At 44.2% G+C, this 24,341-nt stretch overlaps 2 protein-coding genes across 2 annotated transcripts; both read left to right on the forward strand.

The window, feature by feature from the left end:
• The first annotated feature begins 2,773 nt into the window (after positions 1-2,773).
• Positions 2,774-3,721, forward strand: LOC120384433 (olfactory receptor 52R1-like). Its single transcript, XM_039503140.1, has one exon. It carries the CDS (start codon positions 2,774-2,776, stop codon positions 3,719-3,721), a length of 948 nt encoding a protein of 315 aa, XP_039359074.1.
• A 16,454-nt stretch (positions 3,722-20,175) lies between these two features.
• Positions 20,176-21,123, forward strand: LOC120396937 (olfactory receptor 52R1-like). Its single transcript, XM_039522235.1, has one exon. It carries the CDS (start codon positions 20,176-20,178, stop codon positions 21,121-21,123), a length of 948 nt encoding a protein of 315 aa, XP_039378169.1.
• Positions 21,124-24,341: the final 3,218 nt, after the last annotated feature.

Below are 24,341 nucleotides of genomic sequence, written 5' to 3' on the forward strand. Positions count from 1 at the left end.
GGACTGACCCCCTGCCCCTTGGTGTGGTGTGTACACACTACAGCACTGCACTGCAGCCGCAGCGCTGTAGCATTTGTGTGTGTAGACTCTCTCAAGCAGCTTCTTCAGAAAGCATCCACTCTGGCTCTGCACATGCAGCTGGAGAATCCACCACTTCCCTTCACATGGTGGTTTCTACATATGAAAGTCTCACTTGATCATCTAAGTCTTTCTCTCTGTCAGGCATTTTCAGCAACCTCCAATCATTTTTGAGGCTCTTTTCTGCATCTTCTCCAATTTTCCAACAACCTTTTTGAAATGTGGGCCCCGGGACTGGACACAGTCGGTTTCACCGGTGCCATGTGCAGAGGTAAAATCCTTCCCCTGCTCCAACTCACCAACCCCCTGTTTATGCAGCCAAGGATTGAATCAGCCCTTCTGGCCAGAGCATCACACTGGGAGCTCGCAATGATTTGGGCATCCATGGTGACCCCAAAATCCTTTTCAGGGTCCCTGCGTTCCATAATACGGTGCCCTAGCCTGTCGGTTGGGCCTCCATTCTCTGTTCTGGGAGGGTAACTTTGCATTTGACTGCATTAAAACATTTTATTTGCATGAGCCCAGCTCACCAAAGGCTCCAGATGAACCAGTATGCCTGCCCTGGCTGCCTCATTGTAACTACTCTGCCAGTCTTTGGGTTGTACACAAATTTTATCTGCAGTGATTGTCTATTTGCTTCCAGATAATTGATGAAAATATTCAATAGCATTGGGCCTAGAAATGATCTTTGCAGAACCTCATTAGTAACCTCCCCCTACCTTCACTGGCAATGACGCTTTGACAACAGCTTTCTGAGATATATCAGTTAGCCACTTTTAGTCCATTTTACATATCCTCTTCTGATATTATAGTGTTCATTTTTTATCTGAATGTTTTCCCTACTAAAGCAAATGTTTGGGGGAAATCAAACTTTATGCATCTGAGTGGTCCCCTTGATCAACCAAACGTGTACTCTCATTTAAGGATGAAATTGGGTTTATTTGACAAGACTGATTTTCTATAAACTCTGTTGTTGATTGACAGTAATTATATTCCTAGACTTTTTTAACTAATCCCAGACCAGCTTCCACTGTTTCCTAATCTTGTCAAATCTTTTTTTTTAACTTTCCTTTTATTTTTAATAGTTGATGTTAAACACAGAACTGCCCTGTATCTGCCTCTTTTTTTTTTTTTTGGCTCTGCTGCTGCCTGATTGTGTAGTTCTGGTTTCGAATGAGATGTGTGATTGATCAGTCAGTTCATAACCCTGGTGTTCGTAACTCTAAGGTTCTACTGTAGATGATGTATAACACCCTCCTTGACTGCTAATGGACTGGAAAGTATTTCATCGCCTCACATGATATGAGTACCTCATACTGCTTCTTTCCTAATGCAGGACAAATATATTTATTGAACACATCTACCTTTTCTGTAACATTAAAAAGTTTCTTTTCTCACTCCAGGAGTTGGCCTAAACCTTTTCTAGGATTTCTTTTGTTTTGAATATATCAAATAACCTCCTTTTTGTGATCCTTAGGCCTGCCACACATGGATTTTAACCTGATGTCTTTAATGTCCATGATCAATTTTCACAACTTCAGGTTTGTATTATTTGTTATTTGTTTCCCTTTTTTCCATGTGTTATATATTGCTATCCCTCCCAACCCCCACGCTGCAAATGTCTTCCCTTTTCACGGAACCAGATTTTTATCCAAGCTGTCCACCTTTTTGATTATGGAATTGTGGCTTTCTAGCTATCTAATAAATGCGTCTTATAGAATTCCAACTTTTCCTTCCCAGTTTTCTGTCTATTTTTTTCCTCCCAATAAGTTTTTCCGATATTTTGCCTCAGCTTTGAGGAATTAGCCCAGATATTACTGGTTGGGAATAGTTCTCTGTTTGACCATTTGAATGTAATCAGCTCCATTTTTTTATTTTCCACTCCTCTATTATACACCCCCTTCCTTGTCTCCTCTCTAAACTAAACAGTCCCAGACGTTTCAGTCTGTCTGCATATAGCAGCTTCCCCCATTTCCCCAGCCTCTTGGAAACCCCCTTCCGATCTGCAATAACCTTTATAGAACAAAACTGAGTGTATGTCCAGAGCAAGTTATTCCCCATCCCATTCCATAAGCATCCGATCATTGCTTTTGTTTTGGCCACTTTGGGGAATGAGCAGGTCCATTCCATTGAGCTGATATCAGTGATGCCAGGTCTTTTCCCTGAGGTATGTTCTACCTGGGATATTCCCCCCGGTACATGTCTGCACACAGATTTGGGTTTTTTCCACTTTCAGATTTTGAGCAACCAGGTAAACGGGGAACTCCCTACATAATGGATTCTCTAGCCTGGGCTTCACTACATTAAGGAACAATGACAGATAACCAGTATCCATACTCGTATTTCCTGCTGCTGCCTGTTAAGAGTTCCCGCATCACCTAATGTAGGAATTATTTATGCATGGAGCACCATCAAATATGGAAGTGGCATTATTAGGGTCAGTTTTTCATAATTCATTTATCTGATTAATGAAAATGTCACTTCTCAGTGTCTGAAAAGCAACCAATCTGCTTCCCCCATAAGAACAGCCTCCAGTTGTGCATTTGTGTCTCATATTCACATTGTCTCCCACCTAGGAATTTGGACTGCGACCATTACCCGAGACCCTGGGCACATACAGAAAGTCCAGTGAATGTACAGTACATTCAGGAGACACTTCCCCTGCCTCAGAGCTGGACACCTTCTCCCCTACTCCATGTCAGATTCCAACACAACTGACTTCACCAACCCCTCCACCTTCATCCTGCTGGGCATTCCTGGTCTGGAGGCAGCCCACGTCTGGATCTCCATCCCCTTCTGCACCATGTATGCCATAGCTGTCTTGGGGAACTTCACCACCCTGTTAATAGTGAAGAGGGAGCCGAGCCTCCATTGGCCCATGTACTATTTCCTCTGTATGCTGGCCGTCACTGACCTAGCCCTATGCACGTGCACAATTCCCAAAATGTTGAGCATCTTCTGGTTCAACTCCAGGGAGATCGATTTCAGTGCCTGCCTCACTCAGATGTACTTCATTCACTGCTTCTCAGTGGTGGAGTCTGGGATCTTTGTGGCCATGGCTTTTGATCGCTACGTGGCCATCTGTGATCCCCTGAGACATTCCACCACCCTGACAAATTCCATGGTGGTCAAGATTGGCTTTGCCATGGTGCTGCGTGGTGGCATGCTTGTACTGCCTGGTTTCCTTCTGGTAAGGCAGTGGCCATATTGCAGAACCAACATCATCCCCCACTCGTACTGCGAGCACATGGCCCTGGTGAATCTGGCCTGCGGTGACATCCGCATCAGTAGTTACTATGGCCTCTTTGTGGCATTCTTTGTGACTGGTGTGGATGTGTTTTTTATCGCCGTATCCTATGTCCAGATCCTCAGGGCCATCTTCAGCCTTCCCACAAAGGACGCCCGGCTCAAGACTTTTGGGACCTGCAGCTCCCACCTCTGTGTCATCTTAGCCTTTTATATCCCAGGTCTCTTCTCCTTCCTCACGCAGCGGTTTGGCCACAATGTGCCCCTGCATTTCCACATTATCATGGCCAACATGTACCTTCTAGTGCCCCCCACGCTGAATCCCATCATCTACGGGGTGAGGACCAAACAGATCCGGGACAAACTGCTCCATTTCTTTACTCATAAGGGGACTTAAAATTTTCTCCTGGTGCTCTGGCTCTCAGACCGAGCTCTGTGCAAATCTGGCTGGTAACATAGTGCTGGGCCCTCTTCCCTGAATCACTTATTTAACAGTCAAAAAGACATTAAATCCTTTCCTGGCCTTACAGTGTTCAACTCCTTAAATCATCGGGATGCCACCTTTCTAATTTCTGTTAAATGGACCACTGAGGCTCTGATCTCTGCACAATTTCATCCTCCAATGCCCAGCCCCTGCTCCACATCTCACCTCAGATTCAAATTCTCACCAGCAACTGCATACCACACAACAAAACAATAACCCAAGAACCAATCCCTGCAACAAACGCTGTTGCCAACTCTGCCCGCATATCTATTCAAGGGACACCATCATAAGACCTAATCACATCAGCCACACCATCAGAGGCTCATTCACCTGCACAACTACTGATGTGATATATGCCATCATGTGCCAGCAATGCCCCTCTGCCATGTACATTGGCCAAACCAGATGCAAAAGAATAAATGGACACAAATCAGACATCAAGAATTTTAACATTCAAAAGCCAGTAAGAGAACACTTCAATCACCCTGGACATTCAATAACAGACTTTAAAGTGGCAATTCTTCAACAAAAAAACTTCAAAAACAAACCCCACTGAGAAACTGTAGAACTGGAATTAATTTGCAAACTGGACACCATCAAATTAGGCCTGAATAAAGACTGGCTTTATGGAAATATGCTTAGACTGTGTTTTATGCTACATATGCCATGTAACATATCTCAAAGGTTATGATTTACTGAATGTATTAATCCTATCTGTATGCATGTATCATTATTCAAAGTTATGAATGTTGGCTGTGTACTGGTTTGATTTCTAAATAACCTTAGTCGAGCATTTGGTCAGTTCCTGGAGGAAGGAATGTTGAAATTAAGTACCTAGTCAAGAAACACTTAAAGGATAATGTATCTTGGAATGCTCCAATCCACATAAGAAGTCTACTTGAGGATGTTCAAGGTAGCATGTAAACAATGGCTGCTGCCTGTAAAAACTTGTGACTTGCCCAGGTGACTCCTAAACTCCATCTTGGAGCTGGACTTTGCATAGAAAGGAGGAGGGGGGTCTCCACCCACAAGAGAAAGTCTATTTAAACCTCTGGGACACCCCTCCATTTTGTCTTCATCTGGCGAAAGAGGGAGCCTCTCCACTCCCCAGGATACTTGAAAAAAACTGGAACAAAGGACAGTAACTATAGGTGGTGTGTGTGATTGCTGAACCCAGGCTAAAATGAGTTTAGTCTGTAAAATGGAGCGTTCTGGAACTGGTGAGGATCGTATCTGTATTCAGTTTGATTAGACATAGATTTGCGCATTTTATTTTGCTTGGTGACTTACTTTGTTCTGTCTGTCACTACTTCAAACCACTTAAATCCTACTTTCTGTATTTAATAAAATCGCTTTTTACTTATTAATTAACTCAGAGTCTGTATTAATACCCGGGGGAGAAAACAGCTGTACATAGCTCTCTATCAGTGTTATGGAGGGTGAACAATTTATGAGTTTATCCTGCATAAGCTTTATACAGGGTAAAACGGATTTATTTGGGTTTAGACCCCATTGGGAGATGGGGATCTGAGTGTTAAAGACAAGCACACTTCTGTGAGCTGTTTTCAGCTAAACCTGCAACTGTGGGGCAAGTAATTCAGACTCTGGGTCTGTGTTGGAGCAGACGGGCGTGTCTGGCTCAGCAAGACAGGGTGCTGGGGCACCGAGCTGGCATGGAAATCAGGGGTAGAGGTACTCTTGGCACATCAGGTGGCAGCTCCCCAGGGGGGTTCTGTGATCGAACCCATCACAGTGGCGTAGTCGGCAGGATATGAACAGCTGATTGCTTTGAGGGACAGCTAGTGATTTTAAGTGAGTTTTAAATGTGGTGCCTGGAGAACAGACAAAGTGGTTACTGGTTTGTTATTTTCTGTTTGCTTATTTCGGGTAAAAGAAGTAGGGGCAGAAGTAGTCTTGGCACATGGAGTGGCAGCTCCCAAGTTTCTGTGATCCAACCCATCACAGAAGGACTGGGACCAAAGACTGCCATTTATCCTGATGGCTATAAGGGGTTCCGTGGCATCATATGGAGTAACTCCATTCAAGGAGATGACTGGGAGAGATATGTGTCTCCCAGAACAGTGGTGGGTGGATGGAACACCACGTGACAACCTACAACCCTGCATCCTCATGGACCAATGGATGCAAATCTCAGTCCCATCTTGGCAGGACATGTTAGAATCTGTAACAAGGCCAGTCTCACTGTCTATTAGCTGGAAATTTGGTCAGGAAAGAAAAACATACTGAAGTGGCTTCACTCCTCACAGCTAAAACGAGGGAAGGGAAACCATCCCAGTCAGTCTTAGACGAGAGGGATGCCTATTTTTGGTTCCTGGAGGAGGAGAGCATAATTACTCATGGGAAATGGGAATCCGAAGTAGAAACAGATAGTGACCTGACAATTCCTCGGAGTCAGAAGAGGAGGAGTTAAGTCCAGAGCTGGAGGTAATAGAGGAAGCTCAAGAAGTCCCAGATGAAAATATAAATATAACCCAAGTAATTGTTGAAATTAAAACAGCAGAAAGTGAATTAAATGCAATAAACGACCCTAGTTGTCATGGGCAAATATTTGGGCCCCAGCACTAGACCCAGATAATCCCAGTGTGGGAGAAACATGATTCAGACATCAGTGAGTCTGAATAAATGTGAGCTTTGAAATGCTTTACCACTCCCTCCTTCTTAAAAGGGGGAGGAGGGAGAGTCTATTTTTGTTTTGTGTGTGGAACGGGAGGAGCAGTCCATAACAGCATTAATGAGGTGGTGCTTGCAAACAAGATGAATGCAATGGGAGCTCATATAAAAGATTTGGTTACACTTATTAAGGTGTCATTTAATCAGTTAATCTCTCTGCATTCCTATGTAGCAAATATCTTAGAGGGATGGGGAAAAACCTAAGAGGGAGACCATTACCACCTCTTGCAGGCTGTTGGCACTCTGCAAACTAACACTTCTTTAGCTATGGCATGTATGCAAATGCAAGTATGGATGATTGATGTAGTAAAATATATGATTTGCGATGGTATGAATGGGGTGCTCCCAATAGAAATCAGAAGCATCATTTGGAAAAATTCCACCCAAACTGAAAGAATTACAGGCCTGGTGGAAAATGCTAAATTTCCCCTATAATGAAGAGTCAGAGGAAATCGTGGTCTGTTTTGCTAATGTCCCAAGCAGAAATAAAATGGGTTTCTCCCATTGTGGCTTTAGGCCTCAATATTAATCAGACCATAATGGAACCCTCCAACCTCAGGATGTATGTTTGGAAATAGCTGAAAGAAAATGTCTTTATGCTATTAAGGCATTTGTAAGTAATAATTCTGTGTTTGTGTATCTGGGGAATCATTGTGTATGTCTTAAAAGTTCGTGTCCTATGCGTCTTGTTAATTTTGTGCATAATCCTTATAAGAATAGATGTTTTTGTTATATTGTTGCAATTAGGGGATGTGATTTTGAATATAATGTACCTGAATTTAAGTATAGCCAGTTAAAAGTGTTGTATATTTTATATTTTTTTTGTAAAATCTGTGCCCCTTGGAATGAATTTAACTGCTTTACAAATATTGCTTGGACACTCTGATTTACAGAACCAGCTATCCACTGAAAAACAGGAAGGGCGCAGAGTCATGGTTACCGTACATCCCAATGCCAATGAAATTAAATGGGTATTTGCAAGAATTGGCCAGGACCTGTCACACCACTGGTGGGAAGTGTTATTGGGATGGTCCCCCACTGGCACAGGCATCCTGAATTTAGCCCTACACCCATCATAGCAATCTTGGGGTGCCAAATAGTAGTGTTTTTTGTTACCAGCCTAATGACATGCTGGACCGGGAGCAAAATCTGGCAATTGCAAGTCCCCCAACAGATGAGTCAGTGGTTACTGCCACCGGCACTCAGACCCCCAGGAAGAGAACATATTGAACTTGTCACCCCTCCCTCAAATGAAAGAGTAGGCTAAAATGACCGCTTGTTAGTTGCTATGCTGGTGTGCTAAGTATGGGATGCCAACAAGAAGATCATTTGCTCGGTCTCAGCTGAAAGTCTTGAACTTTCATTGGATCTCAACTCAGGTGCATCCAGGAAAGGTGTAACAGTGATAAGGTAAAGCCCCCCTGATGTGGAAGGTGACCTTTAAGGAGGAGAAACTGTACAGGGAGATTTTGGCAAACCAGTAAAGTTCCTAAACCACTATCGCTTGTTGCTAACAGTAGCCAATTTAGCAGGCCGTACTGAACCACTGTTGTGTGTTGCCGACAGTAGTTAAGTTAGACGGCCAAACTGAACCATTCTTGCTAAAAGTAGCCAAGTCAGCAGGTCATAAATTGGTCATGCATGTGGCTAACTTAAGGACACTGCCAGAGAAGCATCAAGTCTTTTTCTTTTTTATAAACAACTAAAAAAATCATCCAAAGCACAGGACTTGATGGTGATGGGGGACTTCAACCACCCAGACATCTGTTGGGAAAATAACACAGCAGGGCACAGATTATCCAACAAGTTCTTGGAATATATTGGACACATTTTCTTTTACTTCAGAAAATCAAGATGGCTACTAGGAGAGAGGCTGTTCTAGATTTGAATTTGACAAATAGGGAGGAACTGGTTGAGAATTTGAAAGTGGAAGGAAGCTTGGGTGGGAGTGATCATGAAATGGTAGAGTTCATGATTCTAAGGAATGGGAGATGGGAGAACAGCAAAATAAAGACAATGGATTTCAAGAAGGCAGCCTTTAGCAAACTCAGGGAGTTGGTGGTAAGATCCCAAGAGAAGCAAGTCTTAGAGGAAAAGCAATTGCAGACAGTTGGCAGTTTTTCAAAGAGACATTATTAAGGGCACAAGAGTAAAGTATCCAACTGCATAGGAAAGATAGGAAGTATGGGAAGAAACCACCCTGGCTTAACCAGGAGATCTTCAATGATCTAAAAATAAAAAGAGAGTGCTACAAAAAGTGGAAACTAGGTCAAATTAAAAAAGGATGAATATAAAAATATAGCACAGGTATGTAGGGACATCCAGGACTTCCATGGTAGCATTCTCTGAAATGTTCCTGTAATGCCAACAGACCCCGGTCATCAGCGGGTGGGATCAAACCTGGGACTGCTGGAGCTTAGTACATAATCCTGTACCACAAGAGCTAAAAGCCAACTGCCTCTTAGCTAAGGCCGTAGAGCACACTCATAAATCTTCTTTCTATCTTCCTCTCTCTAACTGGTCTCAGTGCCACTAGATGGGGCAGATCACCACACCCACTTCCACTCAGAAGGCCAGTTAGACAAGCAGAGCTGCAGGGTCTCAATGTGTGGATGAGACGATGGTGTAGGCAGGTAGGGTTTAGCGTTATTACGAACTGGAGAAACTTTTGGCAAAGAGGGAGCCTATACAGGAAGGATGGTCTCCACCTGTCATAGGTTTATTCCCCACTTTGAACTTTAGCATTCACAAGATGGGGACCTGCATGGACTCCTCTAAACTTAAATCCTAGTTTAGATCTAGTACGCTGCCACCAACTAGAGATTCCAGTGTCTAGTACACTCCCTATTCCCCCAAAACTTTCCCTGGGGAACACAGATTCAAACTCCTTGAATCTCAACACAAAGGAAAATAAAGCATTCCCCCCTCCCCTCTCCTAGTCCTTTGGAGAGATACCTGGATTCAAATTCCTTGAATCAAACAAAGAGGGATTCACTTTTCCCCCTCCCCTTCCCCTGAAAATCCAAACAAGGGAAGAAATCAATCAAGTTCTAAAAAGAAAAGATTTTATTAAAGAAAGAAAAAAAAGTACACTATCTCTGTAATACCAGGATGGAAAATATTTTACAGGGTCTAACTTATAAACCTGGAAAGGCTTCCCCCCTCCTTTTCTCAGAATAATCAAAGTAACAGCAAACAGAAATAAAGATATTTCTTCAGCAAACACACAATTGCAAATGTAGAAAATTAATTATAAGGCTAGTTCGCCTTTCTAATACTCACTAAACTGAATAGAAGAAAATACTTCAGGAAACCTTGGAGAACTTGAAGATATATCTAGCCTCTCTTAGATCCAAAAAGAGAACGGCAATCCAAACAAAGGACACAGACAAAGACTTCCCTCCACAGAGATTTGAAATTATCCTGTTCCTTGATTGGTCCTCTGGTCAGGTGTTCATCAGGTTACTGAGCTTGTTAACCCTTTACAGGTAAAAGAGACCTTAATCCTTATCAATTTATGACACCACCTAAACCAAAATGGAACCAGATTGCTGGCACTCAGAAAGATCATAGAGCAGTTTTAACACTAAAGGCTGGGGGAAAGCCGGCAGATGCAGAGGACCATGTGGTTCCGGCAAAGACATCCCTTAGGGGAGGTTCTATTAATGGAGAGTCCCTATGTCCTAGTGAGGAGGAGAGGATAGAAGATGATAAAATACAGCTAGGATCTGATGAGAAACAGTCAAATTAAAAAAAAAGTCTCATCCAATTACATCATATAATGGCAGACAGTTAAAACACGACAATTTTCTAAAGTGCTTATATTCCAATGCTACAGGTGTAAATAATATGGGAGAACTAGAGTGTCCCATATTAAATTAGGATTATTTGTATAATAGGCATAACAGAAACTTGGTGGAATGAGGATAATCAATGGGACACAGTAATACCACAGTACAAAATATATCAGAAGGGCAGAATAGGTCATGCTGGTGGGGAGATATTATCGACCACCCAACTATGATGGTTATAGTGACTGTGAAATGCTCAGGGAGATTAGAGAGGATATAAAAATTTTAAAAAAAATCCTCAATAATAATGGTTGATTTCAACCATCTCCATATTGACTGGGTACATGCCACCTCAGGAAGGGATGCAGAGATAAGAACCCACAAGATAAGAGGCAATTGTTGATTTAGTCCAAAGTGGAGCAAAGGATCTGGTCCAAGAGGTGAATATACCTGGACCGCTTGGTAATAGTGACCAGAATATAACTAAATTTAATATCCCTGTGGCAGGGAAAACAGCCCAGCAGTCCAGAACTATAGTGTTTAATTTCAGAAAGGGGGACTTCACAAAAATAAGGAAGTTAGTTAAACAGAAATTAAAAGGTACAGTGCCAGAATGAAATCCCTGCAAGCTGCATGGAAAGTTTTTAAAGGGACCATAATAGAGGCTCAAATTAAATGTATCCCCAAATTAAACAACATAGAGAACCCAAAAAGAGCCCCAGTGCCTAAACAACAAAGTAAAAGAAGCAGTGAGATGCAAACAGGTGTCCTTTAAAAAGTGGAAGTTAAATCCTGTTGAGGAAAATAAAAAGGAGCATAAGCTCTGGCAAATGAAATGTAAAAATATAATTAGGAAGGCCAAAAGAGAATTTGAAGAAAAACTAGCCAAAGTCTCAAAAAGTAAGATCAATTATTGTAAGTACATCAGAAGCAGCAAGTCTGCTAAACAACCGGTGGGGCCACTGGATGATCAAGATGTTAAAGAAGCAGTGAAGGGCAATATGGCCATTGTGGAGAAACTAAATGAATTCTTTGCATTGGTCTCTATGATGGAGGACGTGAGGGAGATTCCCAAACCTGAGCCAGTCTTTTTAGGTGAAGAATCATAGAATCATAGGACTGGAAGGGACCACGAGAGGTCTTTGAGTCCATTCCCCTGAACTCACGGCAGGACCAGCACCATCTAGGAACTATCCCAGATTGAGGTTTATTACAGGAGGTTTGGAAACAATTTGATAAACTAAACAGCAATAAGTGACCAGGACCAGATAGTATTCAACTAATCATTCTGAAGGAAGCCAAATGTGAAATTGCAGAATTACTAACTGCAGTCTGTAAGTTAAATCAGCTTCTATACCAATTTTTAAAAAGGGCTTCAGAGGTGACACTGGCAATTACAGGACAGTAAGCTTGACTTTAGTACTGGCAAACTGGTTGAAACTATAGTAAAGAACAAAATTGTCAAACTATAGTAAAGAACAAAAAACTATAGTAAAGAACATAAATGAGCATAACTTGTTGGGGAGAGTCACCATTGTTTTTGTAAAGGGAAATCACGCCTCACCAATCTACTAGAATTTTTTGTGGGGGCAACAAGCCTGTGGAAAAAGGGAATTCAGTGGATATAGTCTACTCAGATCTTCAGAAAGCCTTTGACAAGGTCCCTCACCAAAGGCTCTTAAGAAAAGGAAGCTGCCATGGGATAAGAGGGAAGGTTCTCTCATGGATTGGCAAAAGGTTAAGAGATAGAAGATAAAAGGTAGGAATAAATGGACAGTTTTCAAAATGGAAAGAGGTAAATAGTGGTGCCCCCAGGGATCTGTACTGGGCCCAGTAGTATTCCATATATTCATAAATGATCTGGAAGAAGGGATAAACAATGAGGTGGCAAAAATTGCAGATGATATAAAACTACTCCAGGTAGTTAAGACCCAGGCAAACTGCAAACTGTTACAGAACTGGGTGACTGGACAACAAAGTGGCAGATGAAATAAAATGTTGATCAATGCAAATTAATGGGCATTGGAAAACATAATCCCAACTATACTTTTAAAATGATCGGGTGTAAATTGGCCGTTACCACTCAAGAAAGAAAGCTTGGAGTCATTGTAGATAGTTCTATGAAAATGTCCACTCAATGTGCAGTGGCAGTCAAAAAAGTGAACACAATGTTGGGAATAATTAAGGAAGAGAAAGATAGTGAGACAGAAAATATTATATTGCCTCCATATAAATCCATGGGATGCCCACATCTTGCATACTGAACGCAGATAGATGTGGTCACCCCATCTCAACAGAGATACATTGGATTTGGAAATGGTAAAGAGAAGGGCAACAGAAATTATTAGGTTTATGGAACAGCTTCTGTATGAGGAAAGAGTAAAATGACTGGTAATTTTTTGCTTCAAAAAGACACGATTAAAGGCCCGTATGGCCATGCTAATGTTTTTAGATCATTCTGAAAATGCTAATGACCCATTAGACAGAGGGTAGGAGGCAATTCCTCAGGCTGGTAAGACAGAGAAAGATGCTGAAAAGAGCTACAGGGAGAAGACATACTTTTGAGATCACAAGTCTCTAGAAAAGGTAGGGGGTGGGGGGAGGTCCCAGTGCTGGGAGTGGGGATCAAAGGGAAAGGATAAGGCAGGGTGGATTTTTGCATGGGTATAACCCTGGGCTGAGGAAGCAGCTCCACAAGGGACTAGCCAAAGTTCAAACTTTCCTCACCAGACCCTGGCATATCAAGAACCCTAAAAGGACCTTAGATTGAGATCTCTACTGTAGAGGACACTGAGGGGAAAGGAAAACAAGCAATTTAACACATGTTAAGGTTCAGGGAGGAGTTAAAAGACACAATGGGTATTGAACAAACCAAACTGTCTAAGCAGAAGGCCTGGTATAGTAAAAATATTTGGAAACACCCACCTGTGATAAAAGATTTGGTGTTATTGTTAAATCTCATGATGGAAAGTTTGTTGCTAAGATAAGAACATTCTTATATTTGTTTAAAGAAAAAAAATGGTCCTGATGGTAATTTCTGTGAGAAGATGTAACGTGCGTGATTGTTGGGAAAAGCTTTTGGACATGCTAGGAATAGTAAACAAGGAGCCCTGTGGGGATAGAGCTTCTCAGCTAACACCTGTAAACAGGCTCAAAGCTTGTCACAGCAGGGAAACCGCAATAAACCTGATCTGTGCTGTGGGAGGGGAAACTGAGGCACACCAACTCATGGCACTCCTGAATATCTGTAATGAATTATCACCAGTTGGAAAAACACAATGGCTTAACAACACGGTACAGATGCAAAAGAGAGACTCTCTATAACAACCCAGAGCTTACCCTATTTGTATGCATGTATCATTTTTGTGCCTAAAGTTATGAATATTGACTATGTACCAGTATTCTAAATGTGTTTTCTACTGGTTAACACCCACAAGGTAGTTTACATCCAATCTAGCCAGCACATTGTTGATGAACCATTCAAGGTAATGGCCCATTAAGAAACATAATAGGCCTTAGAAGAAGCATTTACCACCTGATGGAATTTCCTGTGAACATTGTAGCCCAGATCTGGGTAATGGACCATACTATGAGTCATTGAAGCAGGCAAGGGCATGTGACCAGCTCATGTGACACTGGACTCCATCTTATGCCTGTACTTTTCCACTAACTGTGCGGGGAGGACTTCCACTTGGAAAAATGATATTACCTCCACGTGTCAAATGCTATGAAATAGAGAAGTGACATAATCACATGGCCTCATTCTCCCCACAGCTCAATGCCTGGAAACACATTAAGAATGAGGACTGAACTGGGGATGTGAACTCAGGTTGAAGGGATTTTTCACCTATGTATGGAAGACTGGTGGACTGTTTGTACCACCAGGGTGACACTGCTTGATTCAAATACTATCTAATGTATCAAACTTAGACTGTGATTGTGTTTATTTTTTAGATAACCAACTTTGATCTGTTCGCTATTACTTACAATCACTTAAAATCTATCTTTCTCTAGTTAATAAATCTGTTTTATTATTGTCAATAGATCAGCATGGAAACATACAACACTCAAAGCTTTTCAAGCCTTTGAAGAGGAGAGAATTAATTGATTGTTAGCTGCCAGGAAAAAGCATCATACTGCTATAACTACCACAACACTCACAACTGACTTTGTTTGTCCAATCTCTTCATGAGTATGCACTTTACGCTTTGACTACAGAATCTACAAAAAGAGATAGCATGAAATTGTCATTGTCAAATCGATGGAATATATATACACACACACATACACACACCTCCCTAATATAGTGTGTTGTTTGAAATATAAAAGAGAAATATGCTAAGGAAATGGTGATGGTGCATTGTCCTCTCCCAACTGAGAGAGAGGGGGAATGGATAATAAAATTAGACTGGTCAGGCTTTTGACCTGGGCAAGACAGAACAGCTATTGGGTCCTTGGTGGGGGAGCTGGGGAGAATTGGATGGAACTTCTCCATTTTTGGCTAGTGAACTCATTCATGTAACTGCAGCTGGGTGTGTTTCTGACTGTATGGCTGTGTAAGTTCAAGACCTGGAGCGGATTGCAGCCTGTCACTGCCTCAGTGTGAGAGGGACCCAGATTGAAACTCCAGAGGGGTCAGAAGTACCCCAGTTGGTGGCTTCACCATGGAGAAGTCCATCACCTCCACCCAATGAATAGGCCCTGCTAAAGCATGAGTCCATTTCCTTCTTATTATGCACTCAGTTACTGATGGAGAGAATGTGGTTATGGCAGGGAAGTCAGGATTACTGGATTCTGTCTGGCATTCACTGTATGACCTTGGCCAAGTAACATCTCCCTGTGCCTCGGTTAACTTATCTGTACAATGAGGCTATGCTCATAGTAACTTTCCCTTGCTAGGTCCTTTGAAGATCCTTCAATGGAAGGTGATTCTCAGTATGATGATAGTTATTGATGAGAATTACTAATCTCTGTTCTCTTAGCGACAGCCCCGTGTGTCTGCAGAAAGTGTTCATGTCTCCCCACAGGCAACTTTCTCCAGATCTCTCCGTCTACTATCTATCCATCCATCCTGGGCATTTACAGGGTATCAGACCATTTGGAGATCTAGGCATTGTCCCTAATTTTCTTACAAATCAACTATAATTTTTAAATATCAGTCCTCATCTCCCTTTGGGAAGGTCCCTTAATTACTGTTTACTCCTAAAGGTGGATAAAGAACATAGAAGCACGGAGAGGCTTGTCTCCATCCTGTTTACATTCAGATGCTCACTACTCCCTAGAGGCTGAGCGAACCACACTGGGATTGCACAGAGCTATATTATATACTGTGTACACCCCTGTGTCAGCTCTCGGCGTGGGATGTTGCTGGGGTGAGAGAGGTGTGGAACACGGCTACCGGAGGAGGATTCCCAGGAAAGACACTTCCATTTCAGAATTGCCAGGTACTGCATCTCTTGCTGAGGAGCTCACCTGCTCGACAAACCTATTACAACATGGGAATGATGGGATAAAGAGTAATTTTGTGGTCCTTTATGCTCTGCACAGCCATTAAACGTCTCAGGACCCTGGCCACTGGTGATGAATTTCCTCCAGTACCATGGGCCAAAATATCCCTGTAGGCTGTGCCACCCTCCCCACCCCAGAACTGATGGTCTTCATCCCCAAGGTTGCTGTATTTCAGGATGAAAGCTGTTAATAGATGTACAATACAAGGACAAATTCTGAGACCTTGCCCCATAGTTTGCTCAGGAACCGCTCAGGTAAAACTGAGAAAAGACTCCAGGAGCCAGCTGTGTGTTAATGCACAGATACTGTCACCTTCTTCTCTTGCATTTCAGGGCTATGGCTGCTAACAGGGGGCTGTTACCTGACCTTTATCTACTGGAATACATGAAGGTGCTAGGGCTTCTCACTGAAAAAAAATTCTTTATTCAACATGAGAAAGACACATTTTCTCCTAGCTTCATTCGAGAAGTCAGCTGAACTACAATGGCCAATCCATGTGTGAATCCCATTTGACTACAATCTTTGTTCCAATAATGTTAGTGGCAATGAATTCCATGGGCCAAATATGTATTATTTTTACAATTTTATTTTATTAGTGTTATATGTTAAGACTTTCAATGTAATCAAATGTTCCCCTGTTTGTGTGTCATTAGACACAGTAAATAGAAATGCCTGATCTACTTTCTTTATCGATAGATTCATAGGGACTATTAGAAGGGTTTTGAAGGTCATCCATTCTGATTTCCTGTATAACACAAGCCATTAAATTTCACCCAGTTACTCCTAAATTGATCCCAGAAACTTGTCTGTGACTAAGTCCTGGTCTATACTCTTGTTTTGCACCACAGAAATCATAGCGCCGTAGGATTAGAAGATACTACATGGGACACCTGGTCCAGCTAAGGAGCTTTCACAACATCTGAGGTGTCTGTTTCATTGCTATCCGCTTCTTACGGTTAGGCAATGTCTCCTAATATTTAATCTACATCGGCTGTGCTGTTGTTTGAACCCATTGCATATTGTCGTCCCCTCCTGGGAAAGAAAGAACAATCATTCTCCATCTTTTTTTATAGCAGTTTTTCAAGTACTTGAAGACCACTAGTGTGTCCTTGCCTAATCTCCATTTTTCCAAACTAAACATACCCAGTTTCTTCAGCTTTTGTTCCCATGGCTTGAATTCCATCCATTGGATCATCTTTGTCTCTCACCACTGTATCCTTTCCAGTTTATCTACATCCTTCCAATACACTGGTAACCCAAACTGGACACAATAGTCCAGTTGATGTCTAACCAGCATCGAGTAGATTGGTACTTGCACCTGCCATGACTTGCAAGCTATGCCTCTGTGAATACAACCAAAAATTATATTTGCTTTTTTTTTCCAACAGCAAAAAAATCCACCTCCCTCAGAGATGTAGCGATATCAACCTAACCCCGATGTAGAAAGCATGAGGTTCAGGGAAGAATTCTTCCCACAACCTAGCTACCACTTCTCAGGTATAAGCAGTGTTCACATTGAAGCTGTACGGCAATGCCACTGCAGCGTTTTGAGTATAGACAAGCCCTCAAGTAGATGTTTCATCCAGAGACGAGGTGTTGGAGAATCCATCAGTTCCCTTTGCAGTTTGTCCCTATGGTTAATTACCCGCAGTGTTAAACATTTGGCTCTTATTTCTGATTGGAATTTGTCTGGCATCAGCTTCCAGCCATTGGGCCTTGCTCTGCCTTTCTCTGCTAGATTTAGGAACCCATTATTACCCATGGTTTTCTCCCCAGGAACGTCTCAGCTTGAACATTTTTTTGATGAAATAAATTGAGGAAGATCTCTCTCTCTCTCTCTCTCTCTCTCTCTCTCTCTCTCTCTCTCTCTCTCTCAGGCATTATCTCCAGTCTGCAATCATTTTTTTGTGGCTCCTTTCTGCCCCCTTTACAGTTTTTCAATCTCCTTTTTAAAATGTGGACCCTGGGAATTCACACAATCAGTTTTCACCAGTGACATTTGCGGAGGTAAAATCCTTTCCCTGCTGCAACTCATCACTCCCCTGTTTATGCATCCAGGGATCGCATCAACCCTTCTGGCCTCGCACCGGGAGCTCATGATGAGTTGGGTGTACACAATGACCCCTAAATTCAGATCAATCAGTATGCCTGCCCTGCCCACCTCATTGAAAACCTTTTGCGAATCTTTAGGTCACCTGCAAATTTTATCTGCAGGGATTCTCTATTGGCTTCCAGATCATCAGTGGAACTATTCAATAGCATCACGCCTAGAACTGATCCCTGCAAGACCCTGCTAGAAACAGCCCCAGTCACTGACAACGGCCAATTGATAACTGCTTTCACACAGTACTGCTCCTTTTTTTCTTGCCCTGCTGCTGCCTGATTGCAGACTTCTGGTTCTGAACAATGAGATATGTGGGTAATCTGGTGTTCATAACTTTACGGTTCTACTATAGATGCTGTTTAAAATCCTCCATGACTTCTAAAGGACTGGAATGTATTTCACCCCCGCCTGTGATATGAGCACCTCTTTTTGCTTCTTTCCAAATGCAAAACAAAAATACTTCTTGAACACATCTACTTTTTCTGAGACATTAATACATTTCCTTTCTCCCTCTAGAAAATGACCTAAACCTTTCCTAGCATTTCTCTTGTTCTTAATATACTTAATCATCTTCTAAATTCCATTGTGTATTGCTTGCTATCTTTCCCACTGAACTGGTCTGATGGGTTGCCCCCAGGATGCCACCTGCAACTGGGGTACCACTGAACCCTCCCAACCCACCAACCTGGGCTCCCTCTCACACTGTCGTTCTGTGATAAGTTGCCAAGCTCGCTCTTTCACCCACAAACACACAGGTAGGGACACAGCCAGCTGCAGTGCTTACAGGCTGCTGTGATCAACTCTGCATGGGGAGGCTACCACTAAGGAACTGACCAGCTGCTCCATCTGGAGTGTAAACCAATATTATATTGTCTTGTGTTGCACAGATCTGCCCCAAGTTATCACTCCCACACACTGGTTTTTGATAAAGCAAAAGCAAATCTATTAACTAGAAAAGATAGATGTTAAGTCATTATAAGCAATATCAAACAGATCAAAGCAGATTACCTAGTAAATAAACAAAAACGCAGCCTAAGCATAATATCTTAAAGAGATTGGATATAAGTAGCAAATCCACACCCTAACTGCTGATTCAAGCAAGCTGCAGGCACTTAAGGGGCAAACTCCACTTGCTTGCAGCTTACAAACCCCATGTATTCCTTTCACATGCTAGAAACCTCTCTAACCTGGGTCCAGCCTTTCCTTCCAGTTCAGTCCTAGTTACTTAGGTCTTCCCAGGAGTCTCTTTGGGCAGGGAGTCAGTGAAGAACCACAATAATATTGCTCCCCTCCCTTTAGGACCTTTGTCTCCAAGCTTGGTTTCCAGGCCTTTCAGTGGAAAAACTCAGGTATTCCAAAATGGAGTCCAGTACCAGGTGATCTAGTCACATGCCCCTATAATGTCATAGCAGCCATTCTGTCCATGACTGACAGCCTCTCCCATTCTCATAACCTGTCTCATAAAACTCCTTTTGATCTTTTATATCCTTTGCAGAGACTGTGTGACCAAAACTGAGCTTGTGTCCAAGCAGGTTATTCTCCTTCCCATTACTCAGGCATCTGAACATTGTCTTTGTCTTTGTCTTTGTTAAGTATCAGAGGGGTAGCCGTGTTAGTCTGGTTCTGTAGAAGCAGCAAAGAATCCTGTGGCACCTTATAGACTAACAGACGTTAGTTTGTTTCCATGGAGCTTCTATCAGTGAAGCCCAGATCTTTTCCCTGAGGTTTGTTCTAGTTGGGGTGTTTCCCTGAGCAAATATCTTGACAAAGGTGGGGTTTTTTTTGTTTTTTTTTTGTTTTCCCCACTCTCAGATTTTGAGCTATCCGAAGAATAGGGAACTCCGTACATGATGGTCTCTCTAGCCTGGCTTTCACTGAATTAAGTGACAAATGATGGATAACCAGTATCCACACTTGTGTTTCCTGTTAGTGACTATTAAGGTTTCCCATATCAAGATGTGTAGGAATTATTGATGCATGGAGCACCATGAAACGTGGAATTGGCATTAGTAGGATTAGTGGTTCATATTTCATTTATCTGAATAATTAAAATGCCATTTTTCAGTGTGTGATGAGTGAGCAATCTGCTTCACTGATGAGAACAGCTACCAGTAGCATATGTAGTGTCTCATATTCACATTGCTTCTTCATCCAGGCATTTGTACTGAGACCATCACCCTGGACCCTGGGCACATACAAGAAGTTGGGAGAACGTACAGTACACGCAAGAGAAACTGTTCTGCCTCAGAGTTGGACACCTTCTCCCCTACTCCATGTCAGATTCCAATACAACCGACTTCACCAACCCCTCCACCTTCATCCTGCTGGGCATTCCTGGCCTGGAGGTGGCCCATGTCTGGATCTCCATCCCTTTCTGCACCATGTACGCCATAGCCATCTTGGGGAACTTCACCATCCTGTTCATCGTGAAGAGGGAGCTGAGTCTCCATGGGCCCATGTACTATTTCCTCTGCATGCTGGCCATCACCGACCTGGTCCTGTCTACGTCCATCATGCCTAAAACACTGAGCATCTTCTGGTTCAATTCCAGGGAGATCGATTTCAGTGCCTGCCTCACCCAGATGTACTTCCTTCACTGCTTCTCAGTGATGGAGTCTGGGATCTTCGTCGCTATGGCTTTTGATCGCTATGTGGCCATCTGCCATCCCCTGAGACATTCCACCATCCTGACAAACCCTGTGGTGGCCAAGATCTTTCTGGCCGTGGTGCTGCGCGGTGGCACCTTTGTACTGCCTTATCTTCTCCTGGCAAGGCGGTGGCCATATTGCAGTAACAAAATCATCTCCCACACGCACTGTGAGCACATGGCTGTGGTGAAGCTGGCCTGTGCCGACACCCACCTCAGTAGTTACTATGGCCTCTTTGTGCTATTCTCTGTGATTGGTCTGGATGTGTTTTTTATCACTGTGTCCTATACCCAGATCCTCAGAGCAATCTTCAGCCTCCCCACAAAGGATGCCCAGTTGAAGACTTTGGGGACCTGCAGCTCTCACTTCTGTGCCATCTTAGCCTTTTACATCTCAGCTCTCTTCTCCTCCCTCACGTACCGATTTGGGCATAATGTGGACCAGCATTTCCATGTTCTCATTGCCAATGTGTACCTCTTGGTGCCCCCCACGCTAAACCCCATTATTTATGGGGTTAGGACCAAACAGATCTGGGACAGGCTGCTCCGTCTCTTTACTCATAAAGGGACCTAAAATTGTTTCCTGGTGCTCTGGCTCTTAGACCAAGCTCTGTGCAGAGCTGGCCTGAATCACCGACAGGATGGTCAGAGAAACATTAAATTCTTTCCTCTCCTCACTGTGCTGTGTCAGTGTGACAAACTGTGAAACTGGTCTATGTAGAACTCATTAAGTTGTCCTCTTTCTAATTACTGGTAACTGAACCTGTGAGACCCACCACCTGCTCAACCTCTCTCCTCAGGGCTCCACCTATTCCCACAGGGCCCCATCCCTGTTACTCACTCGTTCCATCCCTCTGTAACTCCCTGGATTATCTCTACCTCCTTCCTCAATCCAGTTGGACTCCCTCTGCTCCGGGATGAGATGGGAGCTCCTGCAGCTTGACAAGGAACCTGCCCTGAATGCACTGGACATGCAGTGCTGTGGCTGACACGTCAGTCAGGGGAAGAGAGGGAAGCCAGGAAGCTGTATAGAAGCGGCTGAGGGTTGGGAGCAGAAATGTAATACAGGCGAACAAGACTGTGCATCATACAGCTTGTGGCTCCTAACTCTCAGCTACAAATTTGTGAAGGAAGAGACCCTTGTGTTGCTTATATCTTTCACTTTCAGCTCCCTTTTGTTACTCCCAGCTGGGAGCCTGTAGCAGGCAGAGTCCCGGCATAGAACCATAAGACTGGAAGGGACCCTGAGATGCCAGTCGCCTCCACTCATGGCAGGACCAAGCACCATCTAGACCATCCCTGACAATGATGGAGATTCCACAACCTCCCTAGGCAATTTATGGGTGTGGACTGGGAGTCCTTTGCCCTGAGCCAGGCCTCGGGAGCAAGGCAAGAAATCAGCTTTGAAAGTAGGAGGACAAAAGCTGAGAGAGGTGGAAGGATAAGCCCCTGTTATCTGGGAAGGTGGGATGCTGGGCAGAGGCCAGGGTGGCTGCGGTAGCTCACAGGGAGGGAGATAAATGGCACAGCTGCCATTAGCCAGCAATTTACACACGTACAGGGCACCTTATCTGGAAGTACAGGGCACCCCTTGCCCAGGGGCTGACGCTGAACAGTGAAGCTGAGTCTGACATACATTCTTCATGACACTTCTGGTCGCTATGTCTAGAATCTCTTTAGCAAGGCTGCCAGGCAGTGTTATCCCCGTGTCATGGAGGGACTGAGCCACATAGCAATATAATGATTTACCCAAGGTCACACAGTGAGTCAGTGGTAGAGGTGAGAATAGGGAATCCTGACCCCCCTCACCACAAAGCCTCTGGGTTGTGTTAGAGACACTGAGGCTATTTGTGTGTCGTGATCAGTGGACTTGCCATCCTTTTTAAACAGGAGGAATTTATTAAAGAAACAGCTAAACACTATGGCCACAAAAACAGGTTTCCACACAGCTCAGCCTTCAGCCTTGTCTTGGTAGTGTACCAGGGACCACACAAGGCCTAGAACTCTACAGGCTGCACCCTCAAAGGCCCTGATTAGGACCTTTTGGTATCAGCACACTGGAAATAATAAATAATAATAATCTCCATTTAATACATGGAGAGACTGTGGCTCAGACTGAGAATCTGACTCGCCCAAGGTCACCCAGCGAATCCATGGCCAAGCTGGGACTCTTTGCTCCCAGCTCACTGGTCTCTGCTGATGCTTTATCTCTAGTTAAATTATTTGGGCTAAATCCTTAGTTGGTGGAAGTGGCTTCAGCCCGACTGAAATCAAGGGAGATCTCCAGCACTAGATAAACCAACGGAGATCGTGCACCAGGCCTCTGTGCTGCTGCATGGGCCATACATGTCAGGTCTGAGAGAGTCCTGAGAGTAGTGAGCACCTATCAGTCTGTGACGTCTGTGAAGCACCTGTCAGTGGTGTCCATGTGCCACCATGTCTCAGTGGGACACAGCTGAGGATGCCAAATTCAGGCAAACTGCTGAGAAATCGGGCAGACTCACCCTAGACTGGTGGTTGTTCTATCATTAGATTCTACCAAGCCAGCAACAAATGAGGGTCGCAGGTTTGTAGAAATTGTGGTGGTACCCAGAATGCCCAGAGCCTGTCCACCCCCCAAGCTCTCCCCCGCCAACTGCCTAAGGCTCTGGGAGGGAGAGTTTGGGTGCAGGGGTGGGGGGTGCAGGCTCTGGGATGGAGTTTGAGTGCAGGCTATGGGCTGGGACAGAGGATTGAGGTGAAGGAGGGGTGCAGGGTGCAGGCTCTGGGAGGGAGTTTGGGTGAAAGAGGGGTGCAGGGGAGGGGGAGGGGGAGTTTGTATGTGGGGAGGGAGAGGGGGTGGAGGTGCAGGAAGGAGTTTGGGGGAAGGTGAGTATGGGCGGGGGTGAGGGTGCAGGAGCAAGTTTGGGGGAGGGGGTGTGTGGGGAGGGGGTGGGGTGCAGGAAGGAGTTTGGGGGGAGGGAGTGTGTGGGGAGGGACAGTGAGTGGGAGTGCAGGAGAGAGTTTGGGGCGGAGGGATTGTGGGGGGAGAGGGTATGGGTGCAGGCTCTGGAAGTGGGTGGGGGGTTAGGTGCTTACCTGGAGCACCCCCTCCAGCAGCAGCACCTAGGCAGGGCAGGCTGAGGGGTCTCCATGGGCTGCTGCCCCCAGGCACCACCCCCACAGCTTCCCATTGGCTGCAAGGGCATTCGGGGTGGGGACAGCATGTGGAGATACAGCCCCCCATAGGCCTCAGGGACATGCCGGCAGCCACATGGAGTGAGCACGCAGGAAGCCACGGTGCTGCTGCTCGTGGCAGCGAGAGCATCCTGGGCCGTTTGAAATCGCCCAGGGGTGGTAGGTGGGTGTGGGGGACACACCGGGGAACATGAGAGAGTGGCAGGTCGGGCCGGTAGAGAGATTCAGCCCCAAACTTTGCTGGAGCCAGGCCCTTGGGCCAGGAATATTCCTGGTGCTCGGCCACCACGGGCCCATATAACTTGCCGCCTATGGCAACAAATGTTAACTTCTGTCTCATGACACTGGTTAACTGGAAGCCAAAATCACAGTCTCCTGAGGCGTCCCAGCCCTTGGTTCACCACTCAGATACTGGACTCCATGATGAGCGGTCAGTTTCACCACATTTATCATTTTTGAAAATTCGTGGTGATTAGGGGAGGTCCTGGACGATAAGAAAGAGACCCCGGGGAACTACAGACTGGTCAGCCTCATTTCAGTCCCTCCAGCAAAATCATGGAGCAGGTCCTCAAGGAATCCATTTTGAAGCACCTGGAGGAGAGGAAGGTGATCAGG

The sequence above is a fragment of the Mauremys reevesii genome, linkage group 1, assembly GCF_016161935.1.
Source record: "Mauremys reevesii isolate NIE-2019 linkage group 1, ASM1616193v1, whole genome shotgun sequence".
NCBI classification, from domain to species: domain Eukaryota; kingdom Metazoa; phylum Chordata; order Testudines; family Geoemydidae; genus Mauremys; species Mauremys reevesii.